This window comes from Toxotes jaculatrix, chromosome 11 (assembly GCF_017976425.1).
Source record: "Toxotes jaculatrix isolate fToxJac2 chromosome 11, fToxJac2.pri, whole genome shotgun sequence".
Lineage (NCBI taxonomy): Eukaryota > Metazoa > Chordata > Actinopteri > Toxotidae > Toxotes > Toxotes jaculatrix.
The window spans coordinates 20,837,611-20,854,678 of NC_054404.1; the positions used below are offsets into that span (position 1 = coordinate 20,837,611).

General features: G+C 40.3%; 1 protein-coding gene across 1 annotated transcript; it reads right to left on the reverse strand.

Annotated features, from left to right (window-relative positions):
- Positions 1-778: 778 nt before the first annotated feature.
- tmem254 (transmembrane protein 254) lies at positions 779-5,257 on the reverse strand. The gene is made up of 4 exons (XM_041050143.1): positions 5,114-5,257; positions 2,919-3,022; positions 1,964-2,023; positions 779-1,635 (listed from the first exon to the last, which is right to left on the reverse strand). Exons 1-4 carry the CDS (start codon positions 5,198-5,200, stop codon positions 1,515-1,517), a joined length of 372 nt encoding a protein of 123 aa, XP_040906077.1. The 5' UTR covers positions 5,201-5,257; the 3' UTR covers positions 779-1,514.
- Between the last annotated feature and the right edge of the window lie 11,811 nt (positions 5,258-17,068).

Genomic DNA, 17,068 nt, shown 5'->3' on the forward strand with positions numbered 1-17,068 from the left:
ACATTTTGACTTTTCTTCCTATACGTGGTTCAAATAACTTGCTGGCCTTAGTACAGGGAAACTAAAGTGAGTAAAAGTGACACAGGATGTGAAAGCATCTTGTTTCTGTACCATCCATCCCTGATTAATGGCTGGAGACAGCTAGTTGAGTCTGGGCTGTTTAAGACGGGCTAATGCTCTTAAGTTCATAAGCAGAGGACATGGTGACCCCATGCCACTGCTTCAGCCTCATTCAGACAACGTCACACTGTTTACCTATATGACACAAACACTCTGCTGGGAGTGTGTGATTCAAACTATATCCAGGACTGTGATTTATATGACCAAGTTTAGTAACATCAAATTGTTATCTGAATAAGATAAAGCTGTGCTAATTAGTTTTTTATTTTTCTATTAAGGACATTCATTGGCTGGATTGCCATGAAATTTGGTACAGACATCCATGGTGCCCAGAGGATGAAACCCAGACACCAACATCAATCCAATGTCCAATACTTTAGTTTATGAACAAATACCTAAACAAAACAAGGGACATTCCCATCAGCCCCAGCTGTACTTTGTGTTCAGTATTAATTAGCCAATGTTAACAAGCTGACAATGCTAAGATGGTAAACCTTGTACCTGTGTAACATAAGTGTTGCAAACATGCCCACAGTAACAATGCTGACGTTAGTGTGAAGCTAGCGCTGCTGTAAGTACAGCTTTAGAGTCTTAGTACAAAGAAATATATTCTGAACATATTTAGAGAAATATAAAATATTCAGCAAAACACATTTCATGCAGTTTGTCAGTCACTTTTATTTTTGCAGTGTTAATATTAAGAACTTCCAGTCTCTGATTTAAAAAAACTCAAAGCACCTCAGTATAAGGAAGGCAAACGTGAATTTAAAATGTGCATCCAGCAGCTCTCTCTTTATTTTTATCCTGGAAGGTTTCTGAGGCTGGTGGCAGCGTGCCATCTGCAGCCAACCTGTCTGACATTATGTTCATCACAGCAGCTGAGAAAATATCCCTTCTGCCACCATCCAGGCTGAATGTAAACATCATGAGGGAACAAAAGAACTGCATAAAAGATTCACCTTGTATTGCACTCGATATCCAGCACACGGCAGATTCATCAAGAGAACTCGATTATTTAACCTCTGTTAATACTATCATCAGTAAAAACTTGAAAATATTATCTGTAAGGTACGACAGCCTTCTTTCAGCTTAGTGTATAGAAAAATATGGAGTGAAACAGATGTCAGTCCATCATAATCTCACAGGAAACAGTATAAACCAAGTAAGGAATATTTTCAGTATTTCTATCAGTTATGTCTTAACTTCAGCACTTTTGTGTTAAAAGAAACACTATAAAAGAGAAAGGGTCCAGAATCTTCTTCCACGTGCTTCCTCCTCAGCAGGATTTCATATCACAGAGAAAGACAGTAGAAGAAGAAGAGGCACAGGGAAGCAACTGATTTTTCTGAAGTTCAGCTTATGTAGCCTTGTTCTGTCGGCGTCTGCTGCTGGTGTCAGTGCTGTTTGGGACGCTCGGGGTCGTACTTGAGGAGCAGGCCGAGGGAGGCAAAGCCAAAGAGAAAGGTCTGGACGAACCACAGGAAGCGAGTGGCCGTGTTGTTGATGCCTTTGTTACTGTACGGACACAGAGAAGGAACAATAAGCTGAAGTCTAGCTACTGTAACTGCTGTTTCATTGTGTGCAAATCCTTAGTGTTCGCTCACACCCGTGGCCCTTAATACTGTATAATTTGACACTAAGAGCTTATAAAATCAATTCCTATGGACATATGTTCATTATGACGGGTGGTGTGAGCAGTGTGTTTGAGATTAGTTTTGGGGTTTTAAAGGGTTATGTAATTTCTGAGTGGGGACAATTTTATTATGGAAGATGAGAAGAACAGGTTTAGAAACATTAGATTACACCACCATCTAGTGGACAGTAAGGTCCTTGTCATTCTTACCTGCACACCTTCAGTGCAATTAAGGCCTCAAAGACATGAATAGCCCAGGCTGCCCACCACCTGTAACACACACAGACTTTCTGTTCAATACAACAGTGATAATTTGCACATTATCCTAAAGAAATAATGAGAGTCTTGAGAGCTACTTGCAGACAGTAGGGCAGTTTGAGAACAGAGAATTTTTTGTTTTCGCTGTGCTGAGTAATGTGGCCCTACAAGAATGTGGCCTCGTGTGGCCCAGACCACGTCCACGTGTGGTTCGGATCTGAAATGTGTCCTCGGCATGTGTTGGGTCCGTTCACACCTGTCCTTAGAGCTGTCCACTTGTGATCAGATCACCAGAGATGCATGTTAATACCAGGTGTGAACGGGGGCTGCATCACTGAGTGCCCCGTGACAACCGCAAAAAGATCAACCACTCAAAATGTTTCAAACCATGAAAGACTAAACAATCACTTCAGCTTGGACCCTCGTCTCATTAAACACCTAAGGGCTGTCCAGTATGTCACATGACTTCACCACCAACAAAACATCATCCTTTGATTGCTGTCTTCAGCAGTAACTGTGACTTGAAAAGACAAATCAGCACCCAGTGGAAGTGGTGCTAATGATCTGTTAACGGTGGAAAACATTAAGGCTTTAGTTAATGAAACTGTGTATTTCAGCCTCTGTGAGTTTACTCTGCACATCGTTTGACTGTCATTGATGCTGCTCTGGAAAATGTGTGGAGGTGATTGTTTTTGATTACACTGTGGGAGAGCTCAATACATGTTTGCAGAGTTTATTAGAACAACAGAATTAGTGTTTTCAGCATCAGACTATTGTGAATATCTGCTTTTCCACAGGATGTAATACATTTTAGTATATTTCCTTTTTACTCTAAGAAGGTAATCACCTTTAGTATATCTGATCCTAGCTGGAGCCACAGTGGCATAATGAAAGCTTAATCACTTACCCTTTGTACATAATGTCAGCATGATTATCCACAAGGTATCTGCAGAAAGTGCCAAATGCACCAAGGTGCTCATATGGGATTTTTTCAGGCACAAACACGGTGCACTGCAAAAAAGAAAACACACAACACAATATTTCAGCATTGTCTTATATAAACCACAGACATATGCTGTGTATTATGAGAGCAAACTAAATAAAAGAGTTTTTTTTTGTAAGCACACTTCAACCCTTTTTAAAACTCAGACACATGAACTTTTCAGAGCCTCTTTGCCACAAAACATCCAGCTCAGAATTTCAGCGACTGTTTCAATATAACATTTAAGTCAAAGGACTTTTTGTGGTGATAATGACTATATAATGATCTGGCATGCATTTCATGGAATCCAGCTGACTCTGTGGTCCCTAAAGTTCTGGACCATTTGGATTTTAATTTTGGAACTATCATCTGTCTGCTCTTAGGAAATTAGTCACTGTTTCAGTAACGCAGTGACAATAATGAACTGTATAGTATTAGGTTTCGTGTTTGTGGAATGGCTCTATGAATGGCTTCTTTGCAACAGTTTGGAGCAGAACGGTATGTGCTGCAAAGGGCAACCTTGGTTTGAGATATCCCACTTAAATTTAATTTGTTACAGTTCTGGGAGATCAGTTCTGCACCATGCTGGATTTTTTGGCTAGTAATTCAGCAGAAATGTTTTTCAGGCTCTGAATCTGACTCCATATCTTCTATGTTAGTGTGTGTTTCAACCTTCACACATATTGAAATCAGCTTCATCTTACAGCAAGTTGACCTGATGAGATCTAATCTAATAATTTCACCATGCTGACTTAATGAAAATAACAGTTTTTGCGTGTATAATATTTTTCTTTGAAATAGAATCTGAATTATTTTGCTTATTTATATATTTTTTTCCATCTATTCTCTGCATCTTTTCAAGAGAAAAGTTACATTGGTGTCTGATTCTTTTTAACCCACACTTGCCAGGTTCACTTTAGCCTAATTACATGACTGCATTATTATAAATTATTTATCAAGCACATCTAACATACTGGAGTAGAAAGAATCAAACACTCATGGAGACATACAACAAACCACAGCTCACAGCTCCAGTCCAAAAAGACATAATGTGCCATTGTGCTGCTATTGTCCTCTTCTGTCCACCTGTGTCATGCCAGGTATGTGTCCATATGCAGTATGGATGGTGCACGGAAAACACAAAGGGCTATTGATGGAAGGGCCCAGAGACTGCAGTTCAGCTATAGTTAGAATAGCAAACACACATTTAAAGGCTGAACTATGTGTTTATTCGGTTATTACTGATTATGGAATAGCTCATAAACACTTATCCGTGTCGTATATTTGTTTGTTATTTTCATTCTGCTATAAGGTGCCTGTCTACATTACTGTACACGTGGCAAGTGGTGGTAAAGGTTTACACGAGCCTGTCCTCGACTTGTGACCATTTGTTTGGAGGATTGCATCGAATTCCGTTGAAAAGTTTGCAGGTTGTTGCGTTTTGCCTTTCTGTCCAGTACAGAACTCATTTTCGGACAACTCTGAAGACATTTTACAAATATTTTTGTCTACTGGTCAATTCGGCATTTATGTTATTGACCAGGCACTCGCACAGTAGCGACTACGAAACCCTAATGTGTACTGACTGCCTGTTAGCTTCACAGCCCCCGCTGTGTGTTTTGTGAGGGATCTGTTTGCCATTGATGTAAACATTTGCCACAGATAAACGTTATCATGTACTGAATTGAGTTTGGCACACTGCTGTTTTCTTTATAAGACGGCGGAAGGTATGAGGCAAACATTAGCTAGAGTTCGCTAACAACTACAGAGGACAGCCAAGTTGTCCAGTGGACTTCGCCCAGTTTGACCTGAGCTCCTGTCAAGAGACTGAATGAACCCCGATAAGATTCACTATCAACAACACTGACTTGGCAATGACCCTGGAGGTTACTTTATCTTTTATCAGAAGACTATTACAAAATATCAAGTGTTACACTGAAATATATATATATATATTCCAATTAAACCCCAGAAATTACGCGATTCACAATATAGGATTTTAATGAGCATAATACACGACCCGGAGGACATTTCAGGCAACACGGCACGGTGGCATTTACCAAGAGAAATAATGTCTTTACTGTATCTCACTTCGATTACAGCTGATTTCATGAACTTACAGTGAAATATCCCATCGCCAGTGTCACGGTGACTATCCAGAACAGGCTGGTTCTTCTAAAATAGTCGCTTCCATCACTTTTAGCCATAGCTGCTGCTGCTGCTGCTGCTGCTCTGCGCTGGTCCCGCTGTCAAATATGACCGTGTGCGATCAGCGCTGAGAGGGAAACTGACGGCGCAGCAGGGCGGTGTGGTCTCTGTTTCATGTCACATGAATGGAAAAGTATAATGTAAAAATTTAACATGAATCACAATTTGACGGGTACTTGATAAGTATTGCTCTTGTAAAGTTTTCTTGATGTTAATATGACTTTACATTAATTCTTAAACCTTTGAACGTTGTGTAATAACATAATTTTACTCCGATGCTGCCCTCTTGTGGCTCCTTACTGGGCTTTTCTCATGTAACTGTGAATGTGGGGCCTCCTGTGTGACAAAGGAAAAATAACGTAAATGTTTGCATGACAAAATAAGCCAATGTGGACACTGAATTAGATAATAGTAATATACTGTGTGCTAAAGGTGATTTTAGAAGCCTGTTGCCAGTTTCAAAAGTTTCAAACCCGTTTTGTTTTCAGAAACAGTCCATCAATATCATTCTGCTGCTGTGGGGACCTGCTAAATGTTAGATAGCCTTTGATTCATGAAGAACCTGTTCTATAGTTCTCCAAAAACACCCATGTTTTTAAACTATCTTGTGTTTTGACTCTTCCCAAATGCTTCATGACATAGGTTTATTCTAGATAAGGAGGTATGGAGCTGCACAAACAGAAAATCAAGGGATTAGATTTGGATGATCTGCATCACCTTCTGTTTGAGTTTGCTTAATAAAACCGATGATTATCTATATATCTTTCACTGGGAGCTGATGGATAGTAACACTAATTAAATAAAATAATGTGTTTACTTTCTATGTTTTAATCATGCCCCTTGTTAAAGAACAAAACAGAACCAAACTGAACTGTGGTAAGTAACACATAACCATTACATTGCTGAAAATAACAAAGGTTATAATAAAACTACAGGGCTGCTTCCAAACCATGATGTCTATATTGTTTTGTCCATGCATGCTGTAACTCTGTGACAGCCATACATTGGCAGCATCACTGACTTCCTGTTTGGTGGATTATGCTATTTAATTTCCATGAAGAGATAAGCTGATCAGACGACGTTTTGTTTTTCCACACTTCTCTATAGAGTCAAGACAAAACTAAGCAAAACTCTCTACCGTGATTTAGCATTATTTGAATAGCCCATGGGCTGAACCAGTGTTAGCTTTTATCACTCGATCATTGTATGTAAACTTGGGCATGGCAAATATTTAATCTGCTGAAACAGTGCATTGATAAGAGTCTTTCCCATATTATTATTTTATCAGACTAATTTTAGATAATGAAATGCATGTTGCAAGTTTTTTTAATATGAATATCCAGAATTAATTCAAATCATTATTTCACATTACTGAGCTTGGCAGCTTCCACTGTTCACAAATTGTTGCACATGGTGTCTGATAGGATTTGGATAAAGCACAGAGAGAGTTGGTGGACTTTCAGGAGCCGTCTCCACACACGGAGACACTGATTCTGCTGCATGTCCAGATAAAGATTAAAAGAAATGGTCTGAGCTAGTTGCATTAGATAACCCTGGTAGACTTCAAGCTGCATTGTGTTCATCTACATGTACTGTAAATTGGTTTCTTCACTTTGTCCTTCAGGATTGTTTGACTTTTGACTCAGTGTATTTGACACATGGCTGATGCTCAGAAATTATTAAACGCAATTATTAAAGGTCAAGACTATAGTATGAACAAGCACAGGAGGGGATGTTTACACATATGTGTTTGTATAAATCCACAAACATGGATACATATATAAAATATGATATTTCAAGTAATCACATGGCACAGTCAAGAGCACAGCCCAAAAAAAATGACATATTGAGGTTAAAGGTAACAGCATTTGCATACAGCTCGGTCGAGGCCTGGACATGTTAAACCATTTGACAAGCTTGCAGCTCACTTTGATGAATGTATTCACTGTAATGAGGCTGGTGTGTGGGACGGAGCAACTGTCCAATTAATCACTGAATAATTACCCACCTTTGTTTTCCTTCTGGTGATAGCAGGGAGCTGCTCTGCATATGAAAAGAAAACAGGAGCCGCTGATAGGCTTCAGCTCAGAGTGCTATTTTGTGTTTTGCTATATTCTGTGAGTTAAATATTTCTTTTCTCTAAGGCTATTGTTGGTTGATCAATGTCCAGCGGTTTGTAAGGCTGCCTGTGTTTGTGTGTATCACTAATCAGATGACTCCCTGTAGCAAAACTTGAATTAAGGGGAAGCCTTGAAATATAATAACATGTGGAACCTGTAGAATTTTATTTTGCCATTTCACACTTCATAACGTCTTTGCCATAAAAAATACTGGAATAATATGTATTAAAAGCAGTGTGATGAATTACATTAATAACACAAAACTCCAACATACATTTTAACCATTTTTGCCATCATTGCATTAATAGCAAAAACAGATTTTTAAAAAATTACAGAAAAGAATTTCTGTCTTTGGGCCTTGTCTTGTATGTTTACTATTTACTATGTCACATGGTCAGTGGCACAAAAACAAATGATCACATGTCTGTCGTCCTGTAGTAAAGTGGTATCTACGAGGCTAACGACTCCAGAAAGACTGTCTTTTGTCTCTCCCGTAATCATCCTGCACAATGTCATATTTGCCATTGACCTTGCTACTACTTTGATAGGGATTAGGTGATAAGGGGGGGTGGAAGGGCCACTCTGGTCAGAGTACTTCTGTCAACCATCCATCCTCAAAGTAAAACAGCACCCCACACCCCATCACTCTATTCAGGCCTTCTTGGGTCTCAGGTGATCAATATAAAAGGTACCCTGATCCAACCAGGAGACACACTCAGAGACTCTCAGTGAAGGAACACACTGTCATACTGAACTCTGTCCTATCAGAAGTCCATTAGAAATCCCTCTGTGACAAGAGCTTCATTTATTTAACTGCTGCCATGTGGAAGGACTCCAGCAATGGTAAGAACTGTTTTAGAGTCTATGAAAGTTAGTCAGGACAGTTTTCTAGTTGAGATAATCAAAAACAGCCTGTTTTGCTTCTTTAATTCATAATCCACAGCTGTGTCTTAGTTTATGTAAATGTTTTGTATGATCCAGCCCTGGATGATATAGCTGTGTTTATTTAAACTGCATGTTGTACCAGGTGGATGAGCTTTACTGCACCAGTTGTCTGTTAGGTTGTGCACACATGTTGTAAACATGTACTAGAAGACGAACACACCAACCCACCATCTAGGTGGGCTAAAACACATCTCTACAAGAAATTGCAAATATTAGAACCAGGTTTGGTTAGAAGAGTATCGAAATACTGGCAGCAGAAATAATAGATGGAACCATGCAAACAGAAAATTATTCTTTTTAATATTTTTATGCACTGACTGGAGAGCACTTTAAATTTCGTTGTACCTGTGACAATGACAATAAAGATCTATTCTGAAAAGGCAAGGCAGTTAATTAATGTATCAATGTAGAGATTCAACAGTCTGCATAGCTGAGGTGTTTGGTTTTGTTGCAGCTGTCGTGAGAAACCTGTAGTGACCAAACAGTTTTACAATAAGGAATTTGTGCAGAACATAAAATTAATGAAGAAAGAATATTTATTATGAACCCTGTCTGATATGGACCCTGCTCTCCTCCCTTCCCTCAGACGATGCCAGACCTGCAGCCCCCAGCGGAGGCTCCTCTCGCAGCGCTAGCCGCAGGAAGAGGACAAGCTTCTCCAAGGAACACGTGGAGCTCCTACGTGCCACCTTCGAAACTGACCCGTACCCTGGCATCAGCCTCAGAGAGAGCCTGTCCCAGACCACAGGCCTGCCAGAGTCACGCATCCAGGTACACAGTCACCTCGTGTCACATTAAATAGCAGAAGGCCTCCTCTGTGGAACAGATATGATGGTGAAATAAACTGAGTTTTTTGGAGTCAGTGAAATTGTCAGTTCAGATAAATTTGTAATTCTCTTTATCTTTATTTGTGTAATTGGAGACTTGATTGAACAGACACATGTGCTTTACACATAAGCATGTATAGTATGTACAAACACACAAACACTGTGGTTGTGTTGCAAGGTCTTTTGCACTGTGGTTTCTTATCATAAAAAGCCTCTGTTTTCAAATGCATCCTGCACAGAAGTGTAGATACCACAATCACTCTATCACTTTATTTCTTTATCTTTAAAGATGACACAAGTTGTTTTTATCAGGATCTTGTTTGACTGGACAGATAGACTCTAGAACAGGCTCTGACAGCCGAGAACTACCAGATTTGCTCTGCCCTAACTCCACTGGTGCCAAGAAAATGATTAACAGAACAGAAGGTGAATCTAAATTCCTTTTTTTTTTATCTCTTTCCTGTCCAGGTGTGGTTTCAGAACAGAAGAGCTCGCACCCTGAAGTGCAAAGGAGCCAAGAAAGCACTGTGGCAGTCTGATAGTCCAGTCCAGGATGTTGTCCCTCCACCTCATGTTGTTGCCAACAGAGGATCACAGGTTGGCCCCATCCCTCTGCCACCTCAGGGACCCCCACCTGCCTACCCAACCCAGGTGAAGAAGGAAATGGAGGAAGCCTGCTTCTATGGACAGTATCCTCCAGCTTATTCCACCATTGAGGATCATGGACATTACGGCTCCATGTATGGACTCCAGCATGGCAGACCCCTGAGCCCTCCGCTGAGGGGCTACTGGTCTCAGCCAGACAGCCATACCTCCCCTGTCCCGCCACTGTGGTGCCACTCTCCCCTGGAGATGAGAAACTACAGCTCAAGCTCCAGCCAGGCAGCAGCCTTCACGTATCCCGGATCAGCAGAGCAACAGACGTGCATGACCTCCTCTACCTCTCACTCCTCCACCCCAGACACCCCTGATTCTGGATACTGGGATGCCAGTCTGGAGAATAGCCCACCACTAGAAGGTCAGTACTCGCAGCTGGAGGATTCATGGAGTGGGATCGCTCTGGAAGGGGAGTCTAGGAATCTGGGGCTGGTCCAGCACACCCCCCTGCCTGAGCTGTCCCTGCAGGAGATTCTGGGAGAGCTGGATGAGGACTGGCTGGGAGGAGAAGGACTGGATAGTCATGCCGCTGGGGAGAAAATGGCTTTCTGCTGATCCTGTTGAAAGGATTTATAATGGACACTTAGAAATCATATGTATTATTCTGATTTTAGTCATTTGTGTATTGCTTCTGAGGTTCTGCTGAAATACTGGAGACTGGATGCACATTTTCAAAATCCCACAATCTTTTTTTATTTATTCCACACTGACTACAGTTAGTAGTGTTTTGGTTAATATATTTATTCATCTTTTCACTATTTATACCTTCTATTTATGATTTTCTGCACTTTTATACAAATAAATCAGTAGTAATAAAACATAATACAGTTTTCTTTGCTTTTTTTTTTTTTTTCGCCCAGTAATTTGGGTTAATTTACAACCAATAAGATTTGGCTCTGTTTGTTAACGTCAACAGAGCCAAATCCATTACATGAATTCCTCTGGTCTCCAGATGTGACAGATTTCCCATCAACCCTGTGAGAAAAAGTAGGTCACACACTACAACCAGTAGATGGTGCCTGTGAGTGGGGAGAAGGAGACTGATTTCTTTCTGATTTAAATTTCTGTCCTCTGTGAGGATATGAGGCCCCAAATTAAGGTTTTTGTTCTAAATGAAAGAATTCTCAAAATTACCTTCTGTCAGTTAGAAAGAAAATTCCTCTTATGTTCTTTTCATACAGTGCAATGACTTCATGGTTTTAAAATGAAATGGTGACCATTTGAATTTTTCCCTAAAAGCAAAAACATTTTAGGTTTTTTATGTTTGAGATTTGACATTTATGAAGCTCTAAAAGTGACAAAATGTAGTAAGTGTTTATCCCATAAGTCAAAAACATAGCTGAATACATCAGTAAATTGAAGTGCTTGGTGAACACAAAACACACGCTCTTGAAGATGCAGATAATGTTAGCTTTAGTTTGCCAGCTAAAATGCTGGAGCTACTGTTGCGAGAGTTTGCACAGTGATGCTACAGCAGCTTGTTGTTCAGGATGCGGATGATTAGCACTGCATTAGCTGAATATTCCCTTTCTTTTAGCTTTATTATTGGTCTCCACCAACTCCTGAGGGAAATATCAGTTTCTTTAGCTGCTAAATATTCCACTGTGTTCACCAGCTGTCTCTGTCTGCTGTTTGGTGCTCAGCAACTTTTGTACAGTGGGATATTAGAGCTGTTTCAGTGACTGAAAATGAGAGGGGTGAGAGTAAACAGTAAAGCTGCAGCCCAGACACATAAACAATGAGCTTGAAATTCATTCTAAAACAGTGTAAAGCTAAGGGGAGCTGCAGATTTGGGTGGTTATTCTTTATAGGTTAATCACTACAAGCAACTCCATTTACATTGTTATATTGTTTTCATATAGTCATCATGTACATTATTATTATTATTATTATTATAGAAATGTCTGTTGTATCTTTTTACCACGTTTTATTTCAAAAAGCTAATTTTTGTTCACTTTCACTTTCCTGGACTGAGCCTCAGTTAGTCCACCACAAGGCACCAAAGGGTTACTTTGTCAGGTCAAGATGAAAGAAATATTATCTTTTTACCATCTGCCAAACCCCCCTGTGTGTATCAACCCTCTGTTTTCCCCACACATATTTCTTTATCAAACATGCCATGGAAAAAACCAAGACGGTTCACAGGATGTAAGACTTGAGGCTTCACACTGTTTCCCTCAACAGTGAATTGTGCTTATGTTGTTTATACAGTTTTGGAGGAAGGGTGTTGTCCTTTTGTTCGTGTCTTGCGTGGGTTCCTGTCCCCTGAAACAAACACACAATAGGCAGGAGGGAACGTGGCTCTTCGGCCTGCTGTACTCACTAAAGATAGCTCACCAGAGGAAATGTTGCAGACTGTCGGCGTCTGACGTGTGTCGGGCAGGTGTTCGCCAACACAACGCTCCACAAACAAGATGCAGACAGCTGAGGGAAGTGAAAACTGCCAAGAAACCAAAGTGGGATTAGACCTTTCTAAAGACCTTTCTAAACGCTAATTTTGACAGCAGCGGTTTTGGACTAGAGCTGCAAATAGACATTTGAAAAGGTGACCACTGTCGTTTCAGAAAAGTAAAACCCTCTGCTTCTTTTCTCTTTCGATTACTGAACAAACTGAAGTTTTGACCTGGTGGTGCTAGATTTGGTTAAGGATCACTGAAGCCATTAGGGAACATGAATATCTGTACCAAAAGTCACGATTTCATAGTAATCCAATCAAAAGTTTACAAGGTCATAGACATTACGTCAGACTACAGGTGATCATTTCTAGTACTTACATGTTTTCATATTCAGGTATTTTGGAGTGAAAGACGTGGATCAAAACCGGAGCAGGTGACTCGGTGGGTACAGCTGTGATCTGTCTCCTAATTCCTCTTGAACGATCAGTGACTCTTGGTATAATAACTCTTTCCCAGAATTAGAAACATGTAATGCTGATGTTTCTTTACCTTTGTGAGAAAACTAAATATGAGGTGATCCTTTGACAGTTCCCTTGGTGAGTGAGTGCAACCATGAAAACATTATTATCCATCAGAGCCTCAGATGTTGGAGTAAATGGGACTTTCCCAATTAAACATTCTTAAAAGAAATATGTATGGTGTTAATCATCTGTCTCTGTTTGCTGTAAATGATTCAGCTTGTTTCTCCTCATCCTGACCTTTTTACGGTCAGCAGTGATTGCGTAACAGGACCGTTTCCTCTAAAACTACACTTAGTTAGAGCAAATCCAGTATTCAACGTGTAGTGTATAACATCATGCGGTTCATCATGTGTTTCAGGGTTTCTAAATAATACAAAGGTCCATCCCCTTCACCTATTAGCCTGCTTTCAGACATGCTGTCGTAGATTGGTAATCAGCTGAGCAGTTCATGTGATGAGGGTTGTGTTTGTGAATGTCTGTGGTTGGAAGTGTCTAGTGACGTTTTGGCATGACCAACGTGTCTGACATGACCTGCATTCTGCTGCTGACAGCGTCTACATACTCCCTCTTTCTGCCTCTCAGCCTGTCTGTGGCCGTTACACATACGCATGATCCAAAGAGTGATTATCAGCCTCCACCTCCAGAACACCACAGGTGAATTATTATTTGTAATTACACGCAAGCGTACGCACATACTGACAGACACATAAAGCAATAAAACAGTAAACCTCTTCTAAGGAATGGTCTTGTTTTACTCCTGCTCACCCAATACACACAGACACGCACAAGTGTTAACAGCTCCGGTGTTGAACAAACTGGGGGCAGACAGGCGTGTGAGTGATGGTCCTCAGCTGTTGGCAGATACACGGATGAAGCCTAGCCTTCACTAAAAATATGGCCTGTAATTTAACCAAACCCTCCCAGGGAGTCCACGTTGGCCACATGCTCTAATTTAGGAGCTCATCTGAGAGCTTTGTGATTGCACTGCGCCACTCTCTCCCGTCTACTGCCTCATCCTCAGTTTGCAAGACTGTGATTGATGTTGGTCAGTGACAGGGAGGAACTGTGTACGTGTATGTGTGTGAGTGTGTGTGTGTGCATGTGTGATCATATGTGAGTATTATACGATCTAGAAGATAGTATCTGGAAACTGGATCAGAGACATGGGAGTGAAGAGCTCTTGCATTTGTTTGCCTTTCCCAAAATAGAACCACTTGCTGGCCAGAAAGCAGCAGCCTGCAAATAGACTGATGTAATACTATACTATTGAATATTTGTATTTTCATTCACATTCATTCAATGTGCATAAAATGCTAAGAAACACCATTTTATTTCTGTTCAAATATCATTGTCTCTGTTGAAGATACACAAGGTGAACAGGTACGTTTCATGTTTACATTCTCTGTTTACAGATGAATATGCTGAAATGCACAATGGCGAAAACCAATATATTTTATTGAAGCCTCCACCTTTAAACTTGGCTCCATACAGAAATAGACAGTTGATATTAAATGTCAGCCACATGGGAAATAAGGTCAGCAGCTCGCTAATGAACTCCTGGGCAGCAACGTCTTCTGGTACCTGCCAGCATTAACCTACAATATAGCAACCTAATAAACCCGATTCACTGCATGGACGTGACATGTGCTCTTCACAGACTGTCCTAATGGTTTTACATGGCTAACTCCTCACAGGAATATAATAGGAATGTTCCCATTATAGGATAGATAAAAATGTGTTGATGTGTAAGGTGGCATTAGAAACTTATAAGATACAGTATATGAGTATCAAAATAAAACTTTTAGTATTAACAATGCGTGATTAAAAAACATAAAATATAACAGGATCACGAGTAGATTATCAAATTGAAAATCAAAGCTAAACCTTGTCATTTAGAAACAGGTTGGTTTAATGGTCTTCCTGAAAAGAAGCATGTTTGTTATCTGATTTAGATGAGGCTGAAAACTAAATACATTTGTGCACTCATTACACCATGATTTGAAGGCACTCTTTTCAGTAAAATGTCCTTCGTTTCTGATAAGCTCTTTCGGTTGGATGATTATAAACAAGACTAGAAAAGTCAATGGTCATGTGAGCAGGGCTGTGAGGCTGCGTGCTGGAAAGAAAACCAAGCTGTTACATAGATTAAACCACAGTATTAGACAAAATTAAACGTTTGACCCAGTTATGGTACTAGCTGAAGCTTACAAAGACCATGAATATCTGCACCAGATCCATCCAACACCCTGAACCACAAATGCCATCCTCATGCTGGCACTAGAGGAGAAGACAGGGGATCACCAGAGTCATTAGGATTAATCCTCTTGGGGCCATGAATATCTGTACCCAAATTTGTGCCAATCTGTCTTGTAGATTGAACTGGTTTGGCTAAAAAGTTGAATTAGCTAGAGAACCCTTTTTGTGACAATGTTCTTTGAATTAATGTTACATGTAAAAAGATTTCATCTGTGCTCTAGGTGTCTCATAAGTCCCTGTAGTCTAGTAGTACACTTGTATCTGCATGACACAGGTAACATAACTAATTAACACAGACACAATATAACTCCCTGTAGGAATATAAGACAATATGTCAGTGTACTCTAAAATATTTTTGAGATGTAATGACATGAAAAGCAAACTGAGTCAAAAAACAAAAACACAGTAACTTTCAGCAAAAATGTAGAAAAAAAAAACTTACAAATAACCTTAGGTGGTGTCAGAGATATTTCTTCTGTTCTGTTTGACAACATACTCTGTGTCCGGTTGGTCAAGCACTTCAGCAACATCATATCACAATGAGTGAAATAATGGATGAAGATATACAGTGGAGTGAAGGTTGTTTGTCTTGTTATGAATGCTGACTGGAGCTTACTCACCTTTTCACTTAAGACACAACAATAGCTATGGGAGTGGAGTAATATCACAGTGATTGATATCAGGAGTCTTCACAGTATCAGTGTCAGGTGCATCCATGAGAGATCAATCACCCCAGCAGGCTGAGTTTTGGCATTTCAGCTAGAAGCCCCCTTGTTGCTCGCCTGCCCAGCCCAGCGCAGGGAGCCATGTCTCCAATGCAACACCTTCAACAGGAGTACTACATGTATGAGGTAATTGTTGTTTGGTCATGTGAGCTGCTGCAGCAGCTGTCAAATGTGATGATAGCAGGAGAATCCTCGACCCCGCCCCCTGACGCTGATTGGACAGAGCACAGATATCTAGGGACCATCAATCTACAGAGGGACACAGAGTTCAGTTTCAACCAGGAAACACTGAGAGAGAGTGAAAAGGACAAACACAATATTCATGTTGTCTGTGTGCTTCACAAACTAAATAATAATAATAATTCACATTGCAAAAGTAATAGCATTCAGCTCTATCAGTATCATTCAGTACATTCAGCATGTGAATATAAAAGTGTGTTAATTGTCTTAACTTTTTTACTCCTTGGCAGTCAGTTGTTATTGTATGTAATTTCAGTTGCTGTTATTGTGCAATTTTTTTTATTTGCACCGAATCAGATACCAGTAATAGGAAGAAGTTCTGTTTCCTGTCAACTGTGACTCAGTTGATAATCGTGTAGTTTGTGTTTCAGTGAAGTGTGTAATATGATACAAGTTGTATTGGTGGTGTATTTTGCTGCTTCTTCGGCTGCACAGTTTGAACACTGACTGATTCACAGCCACAGACTTACATTATGCATTTGCAATGTAAAAAAACAAACAAAACAAAACAAAGCTAACAAGATATGAGCAATTCCTGACCAAAGTTATAGTCTAAACAAGCCAAACTCTCAAAGAACATTTATGCTGGAGTCATGTGACTTGACTTCTTTCTGAATTTGGCATGTGAGCTATTTAAGTTATCCCTGTAGAAGTTACTCTGGGATCCCCTGGAGCTTTCAGGAGTTCCCGACTCGCACTTTAGGAACATTTGGCCCGGAGAGCAAAGAGATTAAGCCAGACAGAAAAATGATAGCCACGTGCATGCTCATTCTTTTCCATTTATAGTGAGACGTGCTTTATCAAGACGGTTATGAGTGCACTAATGCAAGGAGACAGCCCACACCTGGCCAACTGCTCTACAAAGGTCAAATCTCTGTACTTCCCCTCCCTCTTTCATAAACACATACCTCCTCCTGTGGCGTCTCCATCTGCAGCTCCCCGGTCCCATCTCACATGTCCCATCCATCCTACACACACACACACAAATACACAGTAGCACAGTAAGGACAGATCATCTGTTCATCTCCTCAACCACAAAGTCATGTGAAAAGCAGGCAGAGAGTTCCCTAAATTTAGAAGCCAAATGTTTATGACTTAGACTTAAGTTACAGCATTTTGGTATCTAAATGAACAGGTGGGGAATATTCTCATATGTTATGCTAGACTGTATGGAAGGACA

Bases quoted from the DNA above. Each gene is read 5' to 3' on its own strand.
- tmem254 (XM_041050143.1), bottom strand. From the start codon at position 5,200: ATGGCTAAAAGTGATGGAAGCGACTATTTTAGAAGAACCAGCCTGTTC. The intron at 2,024-2,918 runs GTAAGTGATTAA...TGTGTGTTACAG, and splicing joins GCTGACATTATGTACAAAGG to GTGGTGGGCAGCCTGGGCTA. The intron at 1,636-1,963 runs GTAAGAATGACA...GTGTCCGTACAG, and splicing joins ATTGCACTGAAGGTGTGCAG to TAACAAAGGCATCAACAACA.